Here is an 18,675-nt window from a genome sequence, read left to right as displayed (position 1 = left end):
TAGGGGACATAGTAGACATTATCCAACATAGCTCAATCCGGACCTTGGTCAATGGAAAAACTAATGTGACTCTGAGCCTAAATTGTGACCAAGAAATTGTTTCAAACTCAAACGTGTCTAGCTATAGGGGCTTGGGAAATGAAAATGTCCCCAATGGGGATCAAGTGATGGATAGCTCCACCGTCCACAATCCGAGTAGCTGAAATACTCAACTATGATAAGTGGGCCTCTGCAACAGTCACTTCATCACGAGGCAACTTGCATATGTGGACAAGATTCACATCCTTAAATGTCTCTATGGAGATGAAGTGGACCTCTGCAGACTAGTCAAACAATCCCTTTGACCTTGAGAGCCTTGTCGACTATGATGGCTGACTAACGGTAGTGTGGGTCTAGCCTTACCGTTACCTTTGTTGAGGATTGCCACCACCTTGCCTTCCCTAGTGGGGGGGTTGCTCAACAAAGAAGCAAGGATCAGAATCCAGATTCTTAGCTTTTGGTGTTGTGGCTCTTGCCTTTGATTGACATTTGTCAAAATGGCCAGCCTTCTAACAATGTTGATAATATCAATTTTCAATCGATACACTCTGCTACCCGCTTTAAGGAATACCTAGTAGTTTCCTTGGGTCTCACTTGTTTGGTTTTGATTTTAATTTTAAGTTTGTTTTTTATTTCATTTAGCATTTTCATTTTGTTTACCCTTCCCTTGTTGCTCCTTCTGAGAAAAAGCAATGAGATCCCTATAGAGGTCAAACTATAAAACTAATTGAATAGCAAAGCATAACACAGCTAACACTCAAATTCGTAGAATGTGGGCATGGTAGGCTATGAGATCATCTATTGTACAAAATGGGACTATTTCTACGGCAACTTATTTAGAAACAATGTGACCTAGTCATTTGAGAACTTAGGAGCCCCTGTGGTAGAGTACTCGGCGACAAGGTCCCAATACTTAGTCAGCTTAACTTTCGACTCATCCCAACAGTGATTTTAAGTTTTGGAACCCATAATCCAAATTGATGCAACAGGTCCTATCCCAAGCCACATAGTAGTTAGTCAACCCTCACATGCTAAGTCAAAATGTTGAAGCTGTGAATGAAATTCAAGTAATAGACCTTGCATCAGATCGAGAATAGCGTAGGCATTTCTAGCCCTCCATGAGTGTTCAACCTTGTATGGAACAAGTGCGGGATCAAGTTGGGATTCCAACCCCTACACAAGATCCCATAGCTTTTGAGAGTCAAGTACATGTCTCATCATGTTTGACCAAGTAGTAAAGTTCAATCCATTAAAACGAGTTTTATCATTAAAAGCACATTAGGCTAATGAGGACAAAGAACCATGAGGTGTTCAATAAGTGGAATAGAAAGGAGGCGGTGCAAAGGGATAAGTGGGAGAGGGAAGGGGGATGCAAAAATAGGCTGTTAGTGTCCAATGGGTGCTAATTTATGTAGAGGAACTAGAACATGAATGTTTCCATAAAGTGTCGGTGGAGGTGGAGGCACCTAGACACACAATCCTTATCCAAGAGATGGATAGGGCACAACAAGATGACCAAAAGGCCCACTAGGTAATACCATGGAGGCAAATTGTGGTATCAACTAGTCCACACTCGGTCGATGGCCTTCCCAAACCATAAAAAATCCAAAAGTGTAGGAATAGAAGGATGAATCTCCATCTTGGAAACACCATCCAACTCGGGAAAAGACGAGGTCTTGAGAGTCATGCCTATGGGTGAAGGACTTCCCCGTGTGATATGAGAGGGCATGGGTGGTGCACTTAATGGAGACTGAGAGAAACGTGCAACAAAGCTGATGGGTGGGTTGGGTGGAAGATTGAATGGATTTGTCATTAGAGTTGCTATGGAAAAAGTGTTAGGTTCCTTTTATCCATTAAATGCAAATGATAAAAAAGATGAATCATCGAAATCATATTGACCATGAGATGTAAAAGTGAATGGAAAAGATGGAGAAGGAGCACTTACCATAGATTCTTGCAATTTTTGTTTATCTTTTCTTGAGTTTAAACAGAAAAAATTGTCTTGTTCAGGGCTTATGAATCAAAACTCGGTAGGAAGAGTGCCTTCATCCTAAGCATCACCGATATCTTGCTGAAAAGAGGAAGTAAAATCACAAGATTGAAAAGTGGTAGCATGTGTACCTAACACGGAAGGGAATGAAGGTGGAGAAGAAAATGGCTTATACTCCATGCTAGTTTCCACATAAGAGTGATCAGTCCTTTGTGAAACTTTTGTCCTTGCAAAATCATTAGACTCATGCACCAAATCTAACAAGGAAAACCCAAATTTACCTTCAATCTGTCGTTGAGCTCAATACATGAGAGAGATCGTATTCAGCTCGTGAAATCCATGATAGTCCAAAGACTCTCTGGCCATGTCAAATGGATAAGCAAGCTATGAAGCCCACTCTGTTGTATATCTCAATGTGCTAGACTCGGGAGCATCATGTGTGAGAGTGTGCAACAGAAAAGAAAAACGAACATAGAGAGAAGCATAGAGAGAGAGAGAGAGGAAGTAGAAGATGAAGGAAGAATAGTACACTAACTAAAGAAGAATGTTGATACAATGGAGATGGATTGATCTAACCCTGCACACAGCCCAAAGCGTTAGTGAGGGCACCAGATCAGGCTGATAACAATGGCAGCACCAAGCACAAAGAGTCGAAGTGTCATAGTATGCACCTGCAAGGGAGAGACGGAAGACTCAAGAGTGTGTATGTATGCCAAGTGGGGATGCAGCTATAAATAGCAAAAGCACCAAAAAATTGGCCGACCTGATCTTGAAGAGGCCATTAATGCTGGTCACTGAAGAAAAATGCCAGAAAAATAAGGGAGACCCCAAAAAAATCCTAGATGACAATGACAATGTGCCACAAGTATAGGCAAACTATGGAAAGCAAAAACTGACCTAGGAATGCACACAAGAAGCTGACAAATAAAGAAAAACACCTAAACTGCCAAAGCTCCTATGTCTTCATCTAACTCTAAGAGGAGCTCACAACCAGGAGATAATAGACTGACATAACTAACATAGGCAGGCTAACACCCCCTCTTAGATGCTAGGAGTGTCCGAAGACCCAACTACTCATGTGATGAAGCATAGAAGCCTAGGGCAAAGGCTTCACCTATGTTGTCCTCCATGGGATAGTAGGCCACTGCTTACTCAGAATCCACGATCCACTCTCAAACATAGTGATACTGAACCTCGATATGGTTCATGCGAGCATGACATACATGGTTCTTTGCCAGAGCTAGGACACTCTGGTTATCCATACACAGCTCCGTAGGCCCGGGCTTGGAAAAGCCAATCTCCGCTAACATACAGCAAAGCCAAACCACCTCCATAGCTATAGAACATAATGCATGATACTCTGCCTCTATAGAAGAAAGGGCCACAATAGGCTACTTCTTGCTGCTCCACGAGATAACTCCCGATCCAAGGAAGAAGGCATGACCTGGAGTGGACTGTCATGAATCCACATCACCTCTCTAGTCAGAATCACTTCAACCATAGAGAATAACCCCCTCTCCATACATGATCCCATAGGATCGAGTCCCCTGTAAATAACAAAGATCGTGCAAGGCAACCCTCCAATGCTCCTGAGTGGGAGTCTTCATGAAAGAAGACAACAATGCCACAACGGAATAAATATCCAACTGAGGGTGAATAAGCCAAAGGAGGGAGCCAACAAGACACCTATAATGGGTGGCATCTATAAGGGGAGCTCCGGCCGCCAAAAGCTTGGACTCTAGGTCCATGGGACAAAAAATAGGCCAAAAATCAACCACACCAAACTCCAAGAGAAACTTGAAAATGTACTTACGTTGCAAGATAAAAATACCCTATACCATCTAATAGATCTCCGAGCCAAGGAAAAAATGTAGGATCCCAAGTTCCATCATGTCAAACTCCTATCGCAAAAACTCCCGAGTTCAATCAACCTGCTAAGTATAGCTCCCTGTAATGATAAGATCATCCACATACAAGATAAGCAAAACACACCTATCACCCTCAACCTTAAAGTATAGGTTGGGGTTATGAGCTAATCGATGGAAGCCACTCTGTAGAAAGAATCGATCAATCCTCTAGTACCAAGCACAACGAGCCTACTTCAGACCATAGAAGGCCTTCCGCAATCGGTACACATGGTCCTCCTTCCCCAACACTAGAAAACTTGGAGGCTATGAAATATAAATGTCCTCCTCGAGGACACCATTCAAGAAGGCAAACTTTATGTCCATCTAATAAACAGGCCAGCAATAGTGAGTTGCAGGAGCCAAGATAGCCCGAATCATAAACATCCGAGCTGTAGGTACAAAAGTCTCAAAATAGTCCAAACCTACCCCCGTAAGCAAAACCCTTGGCTACAAGCCTAGCTTTGTGCTTGTCCAAGAAGCCATCTACCGTTAGCAAACATGTGTGAGTCTGTGCATGCTTTAAGGCTAGGCATTATTTAGATTATTTTAGGAATGTCTATATTGAAGACATATTTTTGTCCTATTTATTCAAGCTCCTCCTTCTCAGTCAATTAGTCACTCACCATCACACTTGTGGATCTTCTGCTGGAGAGAGGAGCAGGTGCTGGTGCTCACATAGCCAGTGACTCACCGTTGTACATGACCGTCTTGTGTTGGATATGTGGATTCCATTTCCCAAGCATACATCTAAGTTCTCATCTGTATTGTGTTCTTCAGTGTTCCTTCTTTCCTTACTCTTTTGTCTTGTGTTCGGTAGTTTGTTTCAGCACATGTTTATGCTTCCATTGCTGCATCCACTCCTCACATGGTATCAGATTTCAGATTCTATGCTCCTGCTGTGTTTTCTTTGCTGATTTCAAGACCGTTTTGACCATTGCTGATCATGGGACTCCTGAGCTGACCAAGGCGACCTGTTTTCCTACAATTAATGCTATGTTTGCTGATGTCTGCATCCGTACAGCCTGCGTCAGTCCCCCCTGCTGCCTGCATTTCTGATCCAGCCTGCATCAGCCCCTCCACTGACACTTCTGGATCTTCTGCTAGAGAGAGGAGCAAGTGCTGGTGCCCAAACAGCCAGTGACTCACCATTGTATGCGACTGTCTCGTGTTGGATATATGGATTCCATTTCCTGGGCATACATTTGAGTTCTCATCTGTATTGTGTTCTTCAATGTTCCTTCTTTCCTTCCTCTTTTATCTTGTGTTCAGCAGTTTATTTCAGCACATGTTTATGCTTCCATTGTTGCATCCACTTCTGACATCTACAAGGTACTTGGTCTTATAGACCCACTTCACACCTATTAACTTCCACTTTGAGAGACCGCGGAATCAACTCCCAATTCTAATTACACTCGATAGAATCAAGCTCCACCTATATGGCCTGACACCAAATATTCCATGTAAGAGCCTTCTCAATGGTAATAGGCTCATTGGCATGAAGACTCTATGACATAAGAGCATAGTTCACACAAAGTGAACTATTCCACTCTGCCTGTAAGCGAGTTGATCTGCATGGACTTGTAGGAGAAGCAAGAAAGTGAGAAACACCTGATTCCTGCATGAGCTAGCGGTACCAACGAGCAATTGGAATAGGCTCATCCTGCTATGAGGGAGACCAAGTAGCCTCCAGTACCTGTAATGCACCTATCTGGGTAGGGACTCGCCCTCACCAACAAGGGAAGGAAAATCCTCCTAATCTGAGAAAGAATCTCCCTCTAACAGCTGAGCAACCCTAGAAGACTCCGAAGGGGAGGCTGAAGGGTGGAAGTATGTGACGAAGTAGTAGTAGTCACATCCATCAAAGGTGGTAGGGAAGCCAGAGTAGAGGGTGGCGAAGGAGGAGGGGGAGAATCCGAAGACGAAGAAGGGGTGTTAACAGGCAATCTACAAGGAAGTAGAGATATTGATAGTGGGGGAGGATCATTCAATGACAAAGAATCACCTGCAGTAGAATCATCAATAGGATCCTCGGAGACTGAAGCCTCATTGAAGATCACATCTGTGGTCACCTCAAGCTTCCATGTCGTGGGGTCATAGAGGCAATAGCCCTTAGCTTCTTCAACTTCAAGTCAGCTTCATTTTCCTCTTCTTCTTGTCCACATGGACAAACACATCACATCCAAAGATGCAAAGTGACACACGAAGGGCTTTGAACCAAAGAAAGCCTCGTAGGGAGTCATGTCCTGTAATGCAGAAGTCAAGGAGCGGTTGCATAAACGAACCGTAGTAGCCATTGCCTCACCCCAATGAGAAAGACCCTGATGCTCCAACATTGAGCGAGCCATCTCTAGCATGGTCCAATTTGCATGCTCCACCACACCATTCTTCGAAGGGGTATTCGGATGGGTATATTCCACCCAAATGCTGTAATCCTTGCAAAACTAAGAAAAGCGACTAGAAGTAAACTCTCCACCATGATCTGCTCATATGCAACAAACTTTGAAGGTAGTCTATGTCTCCACAAACACCTTCCACTCGCAGAAATGGGAGTATGCTTCGCTCTCTTAGACTCCGAAAAATAAGGCCACACATAACAACAAAAGTCATCTATAATAGTATCAAATACTTGGCCTTCCCAAGGGAGGCTATGCCCATAGGTCTGCAAAGGTCGGTATAAATCAACTCAAGCAAAGTAGAAGCTCTCCAAGTGGCAACCTGGTGATGAGACTACCTATACTGCTTTGCCCCACAAACAACTAGGGTACAAAGTGTAAATAGGAGGAAAATCAAGAAGTCCCTCCACCATCGTCTTACAAGAAGCCTTTTGTATAGCATCAAAATTTAGATGACCATAACAAGCACACCAAAGCAACCCAAGCTCATGGAAAGACCTCGCGGCTAAGATTGTGAGCATGTAAATCCCACCCTCCTAAGATCCTGTCCAAAAAACGGCACCTACAGAAGCATCCTCCACTGTCACCATAGCCTGTGTAAATACCACGCGGATACCAAGCTGTGTAAAACCATGAACATACAATAGATTAAAACCTAAATCCGGTACATAGAGAACTTTGGCCGAAGAAGATTGCCTGTCTAGCAATAAAGAAATAGTCCCCACTCCTTGTCATGTGAGAAGAGGCTCCACTATTAACGAGCCAAGGCTTCTCCTAAGCAAAAGAAGTGAGAGTTGTATCCTCCTCAGCAAATATATGCACAAAGACAGACTCTATCATTGTCAAGGCAACCTTATCCTTTGAATCCTTCTCGTTTGGCTTCAAATGGGGATACTTTTGCCAAAACTTCTCTTCCGGCTTTGTATCCTTCCCATAGTGTGGGCGTTTGAGCTTCTTCTCCTTCTTCTCATCCTTCTTTCGTCCTACTTCTTGTCCTTGACTTGTGCCTTCTTCTTCCCTCCACCTATGCCTGCAGTAAATGCCTTGGTGGTGCAAAAACCACTGGCCCCAACCTCTCTAAGTCACTCATCATGCTCCAAGACAAGCGGTGAAAGCTCCTTCCATAAGAGTATCTCGGGGGTCCTTGATGTGATAAGGCTGATGTAGAAGACATCAAATCGAGGAGATGGCAACTAAGTCTAAAGCATCATAGCTATGTCTTCAAAGAATATCATCCAAGCAAGAGAGGCAAGCTCACTTCTCATCATAGTACGGAGGACTTTCAAAAAAGAGGGAAACGGAAACGGGAAAAACCGGAGTTTCGACCAAATTTTGAAAACGGAGAAACAGCGTTTTGGATTGTACACTAAAATAATACAATATTATGTAGGTATGTAAATATATCAATGCCTACAATAACATGTACCAAAATTTCATACAAAACTTTTGAGTCCATGTTATATGATTGAAACCATGATTCATTACACATGTCACGACTCACGAGTGAAGATTGAAGAGTTAAGACTCAATGGTTAAAACTTAAGACAGCTTAACACAATTAAGACTCAATTTTCAAAACTGAAGGCAACAAATGAATTATAATTTATGACTCCTAAATCATCTATGATCTAAAGAGCAGTGAAGACTAACATCAAGAACAATGGAACAAGAATTAAGATGCATAATAAGTGAAATCAAGATACAATGATATATGTAACTATGTCATGTGAATAATCAATTAAAACTCCAAAGTCCAGTGAGCACTGAGTATCGTATACTAGTCTCTAGACTCTAGTAACTACTGAGTAATAAGTATCAACATCAATGAACGACTGGCAACTATAGTTTGGACAACAAGGCCCGATGTCTTTGTTGGAAACGCATGCCAAGTGGTCTTTCACACGTGTTACGCTCCCTGAATTCTCCAATCCACAATAATTGCACCGCCACTTCTTTGATCCGCCGAAGCCCTCGTATCCCTTGATTGAAGTGACGTGTCTCCAATATGGATCCAACGCCACGATTAGCCTTTAGATAATGAGGGGAAGAAGAAGAAGAAAAAGAAGAAGAGGAAGAGAAAGAGAAAGAGGAAGAAAAGGAAGAAGAAGAAGAAGAGGAGGAGAAAGAGGAAGAGGACGAAGACGAAGAAGAGAAGGAAGAGGAAGAAGATGAAGAAGTAAAGGCTAATGGGGGGAAGAAGAGGAAGAGGAAAAAGAAGAAGAGGAGGAGGAGGATGAAGAAGACGAAGACGAAGAAGACAAAGAAGAGGAAGAAGTAAAGGCTAATGGGGGGAAGAACAAGAAGAAGAAGAAGAGGAGGAGGAAGTGAGAGGAAGAGGAAGAGGAGGAGGAGAAGAAGAAGAAGAAGAGGAAGAGAAAGAGAAAGGGGAAGAGGAAGAGGAAGAAGAGGAGGAAGAAGAAGAGGAGGAGGAGGAGGAGGAGGAGAAGGAAGACGAAGAAGAGGAAGAGGAGGAGGAGGAGGAGGAGGCGGCGGCGGCGAGGGGAGCTGGAGTGCCCCGAAACGGACCGCAGGATGCAAAAACGCTGGTCTGCCATTTCCGTTTCGGCCTGAAACAACCACTCCATTTTGGCAGCCCCGAAACGCCATTTTGGGGTACTAAGCTTCTCATGTCCTCCATCTTCGTGATGTGCTCCTTCATAGCTGAGGAATCATCAAGACTGAGCATCCACAACTTCTTCTCAAGGGAAATCTTGTGGGCAAATGTCTTGTGCTAATACAAAGACGCAAGCTTCTTTCACACTTCCACCGTGGTCTTCAACCTGCGAACATGCACAAGGACAAAATCTTGCAAACTCATACAAAGAAAGGATTGGGCTCAAGAGTTAAGCCAATCCCACAAGGCTACTCAGTCCATGGAGTCCCATTTGTTGGATCCTCCTTAGAACGGGGGATGGAATCCGAAACAATAGCCCAAAGATCAAAGGTGTTGAGTATGCACTACACCTTACATGACCACAACGAATAGTTGGAACCATAAAGTTTGTCTTCTTTGGGTAGTCTCTTGTTTGCAACTAGGTTACTATGACCAAAAATATATTTTCTAGCCTTGGTGTGTTTAACACTCCTCATGTGTTCACAAGCCAAAGAGGGACTGAGAGGGTTTTGGTAGTGGGGAATCAATGCCTCAGTCATATGTATATGATGCGATGGTTCCTTGAGCATGGCTTTCTACATGCATGACTAATCTGAGCTTTCAAATCTTGAAGCCAATGTGCCTTCACGTCCATGATGAAAGTGCTCGTTGATGACCAAGCTAGCTTTACTCATACTTGGTTCTCACATGGGAGACCCCTTTTCAGGATAGCTGAAGGAGGAGAATCCATGGTCATGATAATATGATATACATTGTTGTTCATGGCAAGCAAAAAGCTTTTGCTATTTCTACTTTCTTTCATCAAGGTTCAAGTATGATCAACATTGACTTTAGTGTCTTTTCCAAGGCACCTCTAGCATTCACCTAATTGCCTATGTATTCTGGTATTTTGTACAAATCACCTATGATCTAAGGGGTGTTAGCTTGCTATATCTCATGGGCTTTATCTTGCATGGCTTGGGAGGCACATAAGGGTAGGTGGCACATGTTCTCATCATGGGTGGCACCTTTCTACCTAGCTGACCTAATCACAGGTCCAACTTGGTAATCAGCCTACACACAGTTATTGCTTTGTGCTAGCCATTTATGGCATACCCTTCCTTCTCACTTCTTGTTTCCTTTGAAGCATTGTTATTGGTCATGCATATGGAGTTGTGTACCCATGACCTTATACTTTGCTCTCATGCTCATGTGATGGATTCCAATGCCCGTCCATAGTCTTCTCTAAGCTCTCTACTTTCTACTTTGACCATTCAATGTTTAGTGTTCATGTGTTTGCGTTTTATGCTTCCACTTCCATTGTGCACTCTTATAGAAATTACCATTCATCCCATGATGGCAAATGCTCATGAAGATTATGTTTTTGCTGTCAAAAGTGGGTGTAGCGATGTAAGATTGTTGTGATAGATTGCACAACACAAGAGAAAAAGAGAGACTATGAGAAAAGAGCAACAAAAGAACAAGAAAAAGGGAGAACTCAAAGGTATGCTCCGAAAATGGGATCCATATACAAAGACATGAGAATGTCACATACAACAATGAGTGACTCATTGCGTGGACCTAGCACCGACTTCCTCCCTTTGAGACAACCTGCTTTGGAAGTCTACAAGTGATGAATAAATGAGGAGAAGGGAGCCAATGAATAAATGGGTAAAATATACCAATATCTAGATCAGGTCATCCAGCAAATAAAATAATAATAAAAGTTGGTCAGCCATAAATTAAAAACTAGATCCTCAAAAACAAGTACCAAAAAAATGCAAAAAATACACTACTGTGCCCATCCCACTAAACCACACACAAATTCACTTGTGATCTGACTATTCTACCAACACCCTCTCTTAGATCATGGGCAATCTTGTATAATACAATGATACAATGATAACGACTCATCATAGTACATACGGCAATAACCATTAGAATAGGACCATGGGTACCCAAGTAGTGGGTGATCAAGCAACCACCAAGGAGTTGCAAAGAGAACCTGATATCGATATTGATCGTACCAGCTCTTGAAAACAGAGAAGAATCACAACAACTCTCTATGTCTGTCAAACAATGCCTCAAAATAGCATGCATGACAATCCTATCAAGAATACCTCTAAGCATACATGGCAATCAATTCCCTGTCTTCAACCAAACCACCAAAGTGTCCCATATAAGCTTGAATCAGGAGCAAATCTTGCTCTCGATCAAGAAACAGCCCATCATGAACCTAGATGTGAATCCCAACTCTAGGATTTCAAAATATTCTAGAGTTCAATCGATGCGAGAGGGAAGTCCTTGCAATCCTTGCATAAGTGACCCTTCTTATCACAATGGTAGCATTGGGTCTTCAACTTCTCCTTCCTGTCACCCCTCCCTAAGGCAGCAAATGCCTCATCTTAGCCACCATGTCAAGATGGAAGCCTTCCCTGTAACCTCAAGGATGTCTCAAGCTCAAGCAATATCGAGGACATATGAGTGAAACTCATTAGCTAAAGATGTTTGGGCCCTTATGGTATGCACCAACCAATGCGTGGTTCGATGTATCCAAGAATGGCTAGTGGTATCCATAATCCAATGTATAATCATTTTGGCATGGTTCTTGGTGCACAAGCGATATGTCTAGGAATGCACCTACTTGCCTTGAAGCTCATGGAATGAATATTGGTCATATGAATGCTCCATTTAACACTGGTCACAATGTAAATGCAGCCACCTATTTATGATAATATGGCATTGAAAGAAAAGGAAAAAGATTTCAATGAGGGTAGAAAAGCAATGAAGTTTGAGATATTTAGTGGTGCACGAGCCAGACTAAAAGCTTTGACTTTAATTCAACAATTTTATGTAACATACTCAAGAGGGAACTTCATTGTGTCATCCAAAGTACACAAGATAGCCACATTCTTGAAGCATAATGCACTGCAATGGTGGACATCACTTCTAATGCAAGACAAAGCACTATCAACATAGGTATAGTTTGAGCAAGTGTTTGCTTCAACATGGTTGACAAGCACCTTTAAGGTTAATGTAGTGACTACTTTTGGCATAAGTCGGATGCTCCTCATGATTGATTTTCGTACAACAATAAGTCACACGTGTGGGTACTAGCAATAGCTCCCTCTCTCCAATAGAACCTGCTCTAGAAGTCTGGAAGTGATGAATAAATAAGGAGGAGGGAGCCACTATATAAATACGCAAAAATATGTCAATATCTTGATCAGGTCGGCCAGCAAATAAAATAATGATAAAAGTTGTTCAACCATCAAATAATGATTTGAAAAACTCAAAAATGCACTAGAAAAATGTGCACAAAATAAACTATTGTGCCCAACCCACTAAACCACGCACAAACTGACTCATGAGCTAACTAATCTGATAACATTTACTTGGCATAACTTTCATTTGTGCATGTAGGCTGTATATAAGAACAAATAAATGGAACTTGGCTAAGAGAGATAGAAGGCTTCATGCACTAGAAGTCAAGGTCAACACAATTATACAAGGCAATTGAATATTAAGAGCAAGATATATACTACAGATTACCTTATGGCACAAAGCACATAATACTCAAATGCTTTAGGAGAAAGATAAGCACTACGAAACAGATTGCCTTATGGCACAAAGCACGTAATAATCAAATGCTGTGAAATTGGCAACGTGAGAGCTGGACCAAAACATTCTTTAGATAAGGGATGCTCTTCTAAAGGTTTCTTCAAATGTTTGCAATTTGAAATATGAAAGCAGTCCATCATTGCAATGACACAAACCAATGGATCATGAACGCAAAGTTAGCAGACATTGGAAACAAAATGTGTGATACGTTGTCCCCCCACTGACATTACTGATCCTAAAGAAGCTCAAAAGTTAGAGGAACCTTTAACAGATGTGAAGTTACACTATTGCTTTGGGGAATCAGAAATCTCCCAGCTGGGTGGATTGACCATGGAATTTTTAATGGCTTTGGGAGAAATGCAAGCCATCATATTGATAGTCATGCTTGGCGACAATGAGGACAGCTAAGACCAATTACACTGATGTCTGTCATACACAAGCTTGTTGCCACAAACTTGGTTAACTGAGTTAAAGGCATCCTTCGTAGTGGCTTGCAGCCAAGGCAATATGGATTAAGATTTGGTCCAAGGCAACAATAATGACACAGCCTCTGTTCTCACACTGCAATGGGATTCCATCTCTCAAGTCACAATGAGCCTCAACTTTGGTTATAAATCAATAGAGCTGTGACAAAGTGAGCAACTGAATTGGAAGGGTACATGTCCAAATGGGAGAATGAAAGACCCACATCCAAACACAAGAAGTCTTGAACCAAGGAATGTGAGTGGAAATCACTTGCCACACATAAAGTAATGAGCTGCAAACCTCCCGTACAGCTTTGCAGCTGACTTCTTGATCCAAGCTCTCCAATAAAAAGTCCCTCCAAGCACAAAAAAAATTTGTTGTCCTGTCTGATGGTTAAAACCATTATGCATAACTGCTTGAGCTCCCTACAAAAAGAATCTAACTGAAATAAGGCTCGTTGCTTCTAAGCGAAGGAGCATTTGGACCGTGTAGATTGATTGTTGTGCTTCAATATTAGGTCTTTGTTTTTTCCAAACATATTCAACCTCAACAATCCATGGAAAATCCAATCAAAGAACTTACTACTATAAAAGCAAAGAGCCTTCACATAAAAGAAAGAACTAGTCAGTTTGCAAATTCGTCAACTGAGAAGAAAATGCAATCTTTTCCTTGGACGCTCCTTGATGAGCTGTTGGTAGAAATGGCATAAATGTGCAGCATGACTTACAAAATTTCTCCATCCGCAAGGAGGTCTGGAAGACTGGCATCTTTATTATATCTCTCATTGAGAACAGACTCTAGCCAGATCCTTGCTTGTTGCTGCAATCGTAAGTAAAAGGATAAATATTTAAAGCATCTCAAAGGATAAGACTATAATAATCAGTACCTGTGTGAACAAAGTACGGAACTTATTAGGAATTTGAGGCCTCAAAAGTATAATATTATTATTAGCAATACCTATGGCACTGTAGTGAACAGAGCACTAGAATCGAGCACTAGAATCTTTAAGGCATCACGAGCATTGTAAGTGTAGCTTCAACGAATGAAGGCTCTCTTTTTTTTTCAGAGAATGAAGGAAGGTTCTTAACAAGAACAGCTTGGCGGAATTGCCAGTCTAGTGTCGATGCAATCAGAAGGAGCATTTTGCGAAATGTCAAAAGCAAAAACCGCAATACACACCCCAACACACACACACACACACACACACACTCTCTCTCTCTCTCTCTCTCTCTCTCTCTCTCTCTCAGAGACACTCGGACCTGGGCTCAGACAGAGATAAAGCTTGCCATTTCAGACAGACTCGGACTCAGAGAGAAAACGTGCCGTTTTCCCTTCCCTTACCTTCAAGAACTCAACGTCCGACTCTCTAAAATGAATGTCAGGAGACTGAGGAATTTCAGCCGGTTCCACCATCGCACTATTCATGCCGAAAGGAAGTGACAAGAGGAGTAAGAAGGGGGCATTCTCGAAGACGAAGCTATCAAACGAATGCTTGTGTGTCGTCTGGCGATGAAGAGAGATTGGGAGTTGGAGGTGGAGGTTATTTCGGGGCGGGCAAGGCCAATAAGTGGTGCTGAGACGGGTCCCCACTCTTCCCACCTGAGATTGCAGCCTCGTCCCTTTCGCACACACGTTTGACACGGTTAAAACAATAAGAATGACGACTGCAAAATCTTTCCACGGAGAAAACCGGAATCCTTTGATTAAAAATACCAATACGATCGTTTCGAGTGGAAAGATGATACCTTTAAAACTAGCCTTGCAAGAGCTTCGCGACCTAGCAGTTTTACGAACCGGCAAGCAAAGTTGTCATTCTCTAAATATTCTTTTTTTCTCTCTCTTGAATTTTTTATATCTAAATTTGTTCTCTCTCTTTCTCTCTTTGCCTTTTATTTTTATTTATTTTCTTTCATCTCCTCTCTCTCTCTACTCTTTTTCCCTTTTTTTCTCTTCTCTCTTTTTTTATCTTCATTCTTTCTTTAAATTATTTTTCTCTCTTTTAGATTTCATTTTTCCTCTATAATTCTCTCCTTCTTCTCTCTCTTTTTCTTTTTCTTTCTCTCTCCCCGCTTCTCTTCCTTTTCTTCTCTCTCTCTCCTTTCTTTTCCTTCTCTCTCCTCTTTTTTCATTTTTTTCTCCTTTTTTAAATTCTATATTTTCTCTCTATAATTTTGCCTATTCTCTCTCTCTCTCTCTCTCTCTCTCTCTCTCTCTCTCAAAGTATGTGAAAAACTGTCAAAATAAATTTAAATTTTTAAAAAAAATCAAAATATGTAATTAAAAAAGAATTTTTCAAAAGGCTTTTAAAAATATTTGTTTAAAATAGGAGAAAAAAGATTTTAAAAAGGGAGAGAGTTTTAAATTAAAAAGGTTTAATATGGCTAAAAGAGGGGGAGAAGTGAGTGAGAAACTTTTGATTTAAAGAGGGGGATGGGTTTAATAAAAAGGGGGAGGGTTTAAAAAGGGGGTAGGTTCGAAAAACCCTTTGGAGGTTCACAGCTTCTCGAACCTACAACCAAAATAATATAGTAGTATAGACTAGTGATCCCTACACACGAGCTCTGAAGATGGCCATGTAAAGGAAGTGAAGTTGTCATGCAAAACTTCGCTTCCCTCACTTCTTTCCCACACATTGTATTTTGCTTTCCTTATCTTTCCCTCTTCATATTTTATTCTCTCTCTCTCTCCAATTTTTTCCTATTTTCTCTCTCTTATCACCTCTCTTTATTTTTTCTCTTTTCTCTTTTCTCTCTCTTCCGTCTTTATAAATCTTTTTCCTCTCTCTCTCTTCTCACCTCTCTCCAATTTTCTTATTCTCTTCAAATATATATATATATATATATCTCTCTCTCTCTCTGCATATGAGCAAGGTCCGACAACATTCCGTCTACTTGTTGCTAATGTGGCCACACACACATGTACCTTTCAAGCTGAAAGACAACTCATCTCTCTCTCTCTCTCTCTCTCTCTCTCTCTCTCTCTCTCTCTTTGTGTGCATATGAGCAAGGTCCGACAGCATTCCGTCTACTTGTTGTTAATGTGGCCACACACACATGTACCTTTCAAGCTGAAAGACAACTCGTCTCTCTCTCTCTCTCTCTCTCTCTCTCTCTCTCTCTCTCTCTCTCTCTCTCTCTCTCTCTCTCTCTCTCTCTCTCTCTCTCTCTCTCTCTCTCACACACACACACAACTTTTACTTTCTTCTCTCTCCCCCCTCTTTGTTCTCACCTTATATTTCTTCTCTTTTTCTCTCTTCTGTGTGTGTGTGTGTGTGTATGTGCCATGTTCTACCTTTACCACCCACCACCTCTCTTACATGCGATCTCTACTATCATAACCTTAGCATGTTGAGAGATAGACATGTGAACCCTATGTATGTAAGGGTGGATAAGGGTAGCTAGGTGTGAATGAACTGGAGGGCAGGGGGAAACCCTAACCCTAGCCATCTAGAGGTTATATAAATAGCCGAAAGATTACTCTCAACGTAGAGGAGAGTGTACCAGTTGTACTTGTGAACAACTCATTAAGCAAAATCTTCTTATATTTGAGCTCTCTCTCTCCCTCTCGTGCACACTCTCATGCTCTCACTCTGATATTTCAACATGGTATCAGAGCCTCCTTTGATCCTTTTAACTTTCATCGTCCACATTTTCAACTAAGTGCATATAAGCATTCATCTTCTTCATCTTATCCCTTGACCTCCATAGCCAATGCTTGACCCCCTGAGCTAGTGTGAGCAAAGGAGGCTATATTAACTCATGATTTCTTTTGAAGACTCTATCCCCAACTCACGACGCTTTAGCACAGCACATTAAACAATGACATTGGTCAACAGGGAAGACAACATTGTGTGTTTTCCAGAAATGATGCAGATTTCGCAACAACATGTTCAGTCCGATGGCGCAACTAGCCCCTCTAATCCCCTAAGCCACCATAGGGCTTTGTTAGCCCCCCAAGTGAGCTATCTCGACCTAAGAGGGTTTGTCAAAATTCCATCCCTATTGCTCACACAGAGCAAAACCCTAACTAGATATCCTGCTAGCAACCATAGCCAAAGCTTGAATGCTTGGTTTTTTGAACATTTTTCACTTATTGAAATCATTAACAGTGATTCTAATCACTGAAGCATATTCTCTAAAGCGTGTTCCAAATTTGGGAGCAGCTCCAACACTCACAGGACATCAACAAGCTTACTGAGATGCTAACTTTCAACCGGTCTTTACTCATTCTTTACTCAAGTAAGTTTGACATCAGTGTTTCTAAACACTATTGATTAACCTTCTAATTACTTGCTTGCTAGATATTTGTTAAATCTAGCATAAACACATTGTCCTCATCCCTCATCTCATCACATTTGAGCTTGTTATGTATTAATCATCTCCTTTTGCTTTCACACTTATTGGCCATTATGTAAAGAACTAGACATTGCCATTGAGCAAATCGGTAAGACCTTCCTATCATGGCCATGGCTTATACCGATGTTAGACCTCAAATCCGTAAGTTTAATGGAAAAGACTTTCATCCATGTCAATTACTAGTGAAATATAAAATGATGGAATGGGGCTATTGGCCCTTCATCAAAGGGACCAAGGTTATTGATCCATCAAGTCCACTTGATGGAATAGGGCTATTGGCCCTTCATCAAAGGGACCAAGGTTATTGATCCATCAAGCCCACTTGATGTAGAAGATGATGAAAGAGCCCAAGCCATAATAATGCTTCATCTAGAAGAATCACTAATCCATCACATTGACCAACTCTCCACTGCCAAGGAGAAATGGGATGAGCTTGAAAAGCTCTACGGTGTTGTAAGAAAAAACTCTAAAATTTTCCTTAATATCAACATTTTTAGTCTGGAGTATAAACAAGGAGAAGACCTAGGTAAGTTCATTTCTCACATGAAGGGGCTCATGGCACAACTATCCTCAATTCAAGCTCCAATTCATGATGAAGATGCCATTGCAATTCTCTTGAAGGCCGCAAAGAATGTATTTTCAACCCTTGTAGCTAGTCTTACAAATATCCCTAATCCAACTTTGAAAAGCACCATCCAATCTTGTTTAGATGAGGAGAAAAGAAATAAGAAAGAAGGTAGCACTAGTCAGGCATCCACTTCAACATCCCATGACCAAGTCTCGGTTCATACTGTATCCACTAAATGCTCCTTCTGCAAACAAAAAGGGACATCTTGTCAACAACTATTGGAAAAATGGTACTGACAAAATGAAGTGCAACAAATGTAAGAAGGCAGGGCATACTACTAGTAAATGTCCTACCAACCTTGAAGTACTAAAAGAATTGGAGGCCAAATTTGTCTCCAACCCACCTAATGATCGACTTTTCTAAATCTACAAATCATCTATCTATAAGCACTCTTGTAACTTGATTTATAAAGGCATCCCACTTTGTTTTTTTTTTTTTTTTTGGGCAAGGGAGGGGGGGGGGGGGAGGGAGGGGGGGGCATTAACATGTCTCATAGTCCAATGCCACTTTGGCATTGAGGGGGGGTGTTGAGAGATAGGCATGTGAACCCTATGTATGTAAGGTTGGATAAGGGTAGCTGGGTGTGAATGAACTAGAGGATAGGGGGAAACCCTAACCCTAGCCATCCATAAGCTATATAAACATCCTAAAGGTCACTCTCAACGTAGAGGAGATGTACCAATT

At 41.6% G+C, this 18,675-nt stretch overlaps 1 protein-coding gene across 4 annotated transcripts in view; it reads right to left on the bottom strand.

Moving 5' to 3' along the window:
* LOC148020969 (uncharacterized) overlaps positions 1–14,633 on the bottom strand; it is a 59,525-nt gene extending 44,892 nt beyond the window's left edge. For 3 of the 4 annotated variants that reach the window (XR_015694655.1, XR_015694656.1, XM_087698800.1), the window contains exons 1-2: positions 14,350–14,630; positions 13,736–13,827 (exon numbers count right to left, since the gene is read on the bottom strand). Coding sequence is in view for 2 of the 4 variants with exons in the window: in XM_087698800.1 (XP_087554926.1) it covers positions 13,736–13,827; positions 14,350–14,433 (176 nt within the window). In the remaining 2 variants the exon portion in view is untranslated. Of the gene's footprint in view, positions 1–13,735; positions 13,828–14,349 lie in introns of all 4 variants that reach the window. The other variant, XM_087698801.1, reaches the window with a different exon arrangement.
* Positions 14,634–18,675: the final 4,042 nt, after the last annotated feature.

Source organism: Lygodium microphyllum, chromosome 18 (genome assembly GCF_053477565.2).
Source record: "Lygodium microphyllum isolate KBCC chromosome 18, Lygodium_microphyllum_v1.1.10, whole genome shotgun sequence".
NCBI lineage: Eukaryota > Viridiplantae > Streptophyta > Polypodiopsida > Schizaeales > Lygodiaceae > Lygodium > Lygodium microphyllum.
The sequence above is the reverse complement of the archived record's forward strand: the minus strand, read 5'-3'. Positions and strand labels throughout refer to the sequence as shown.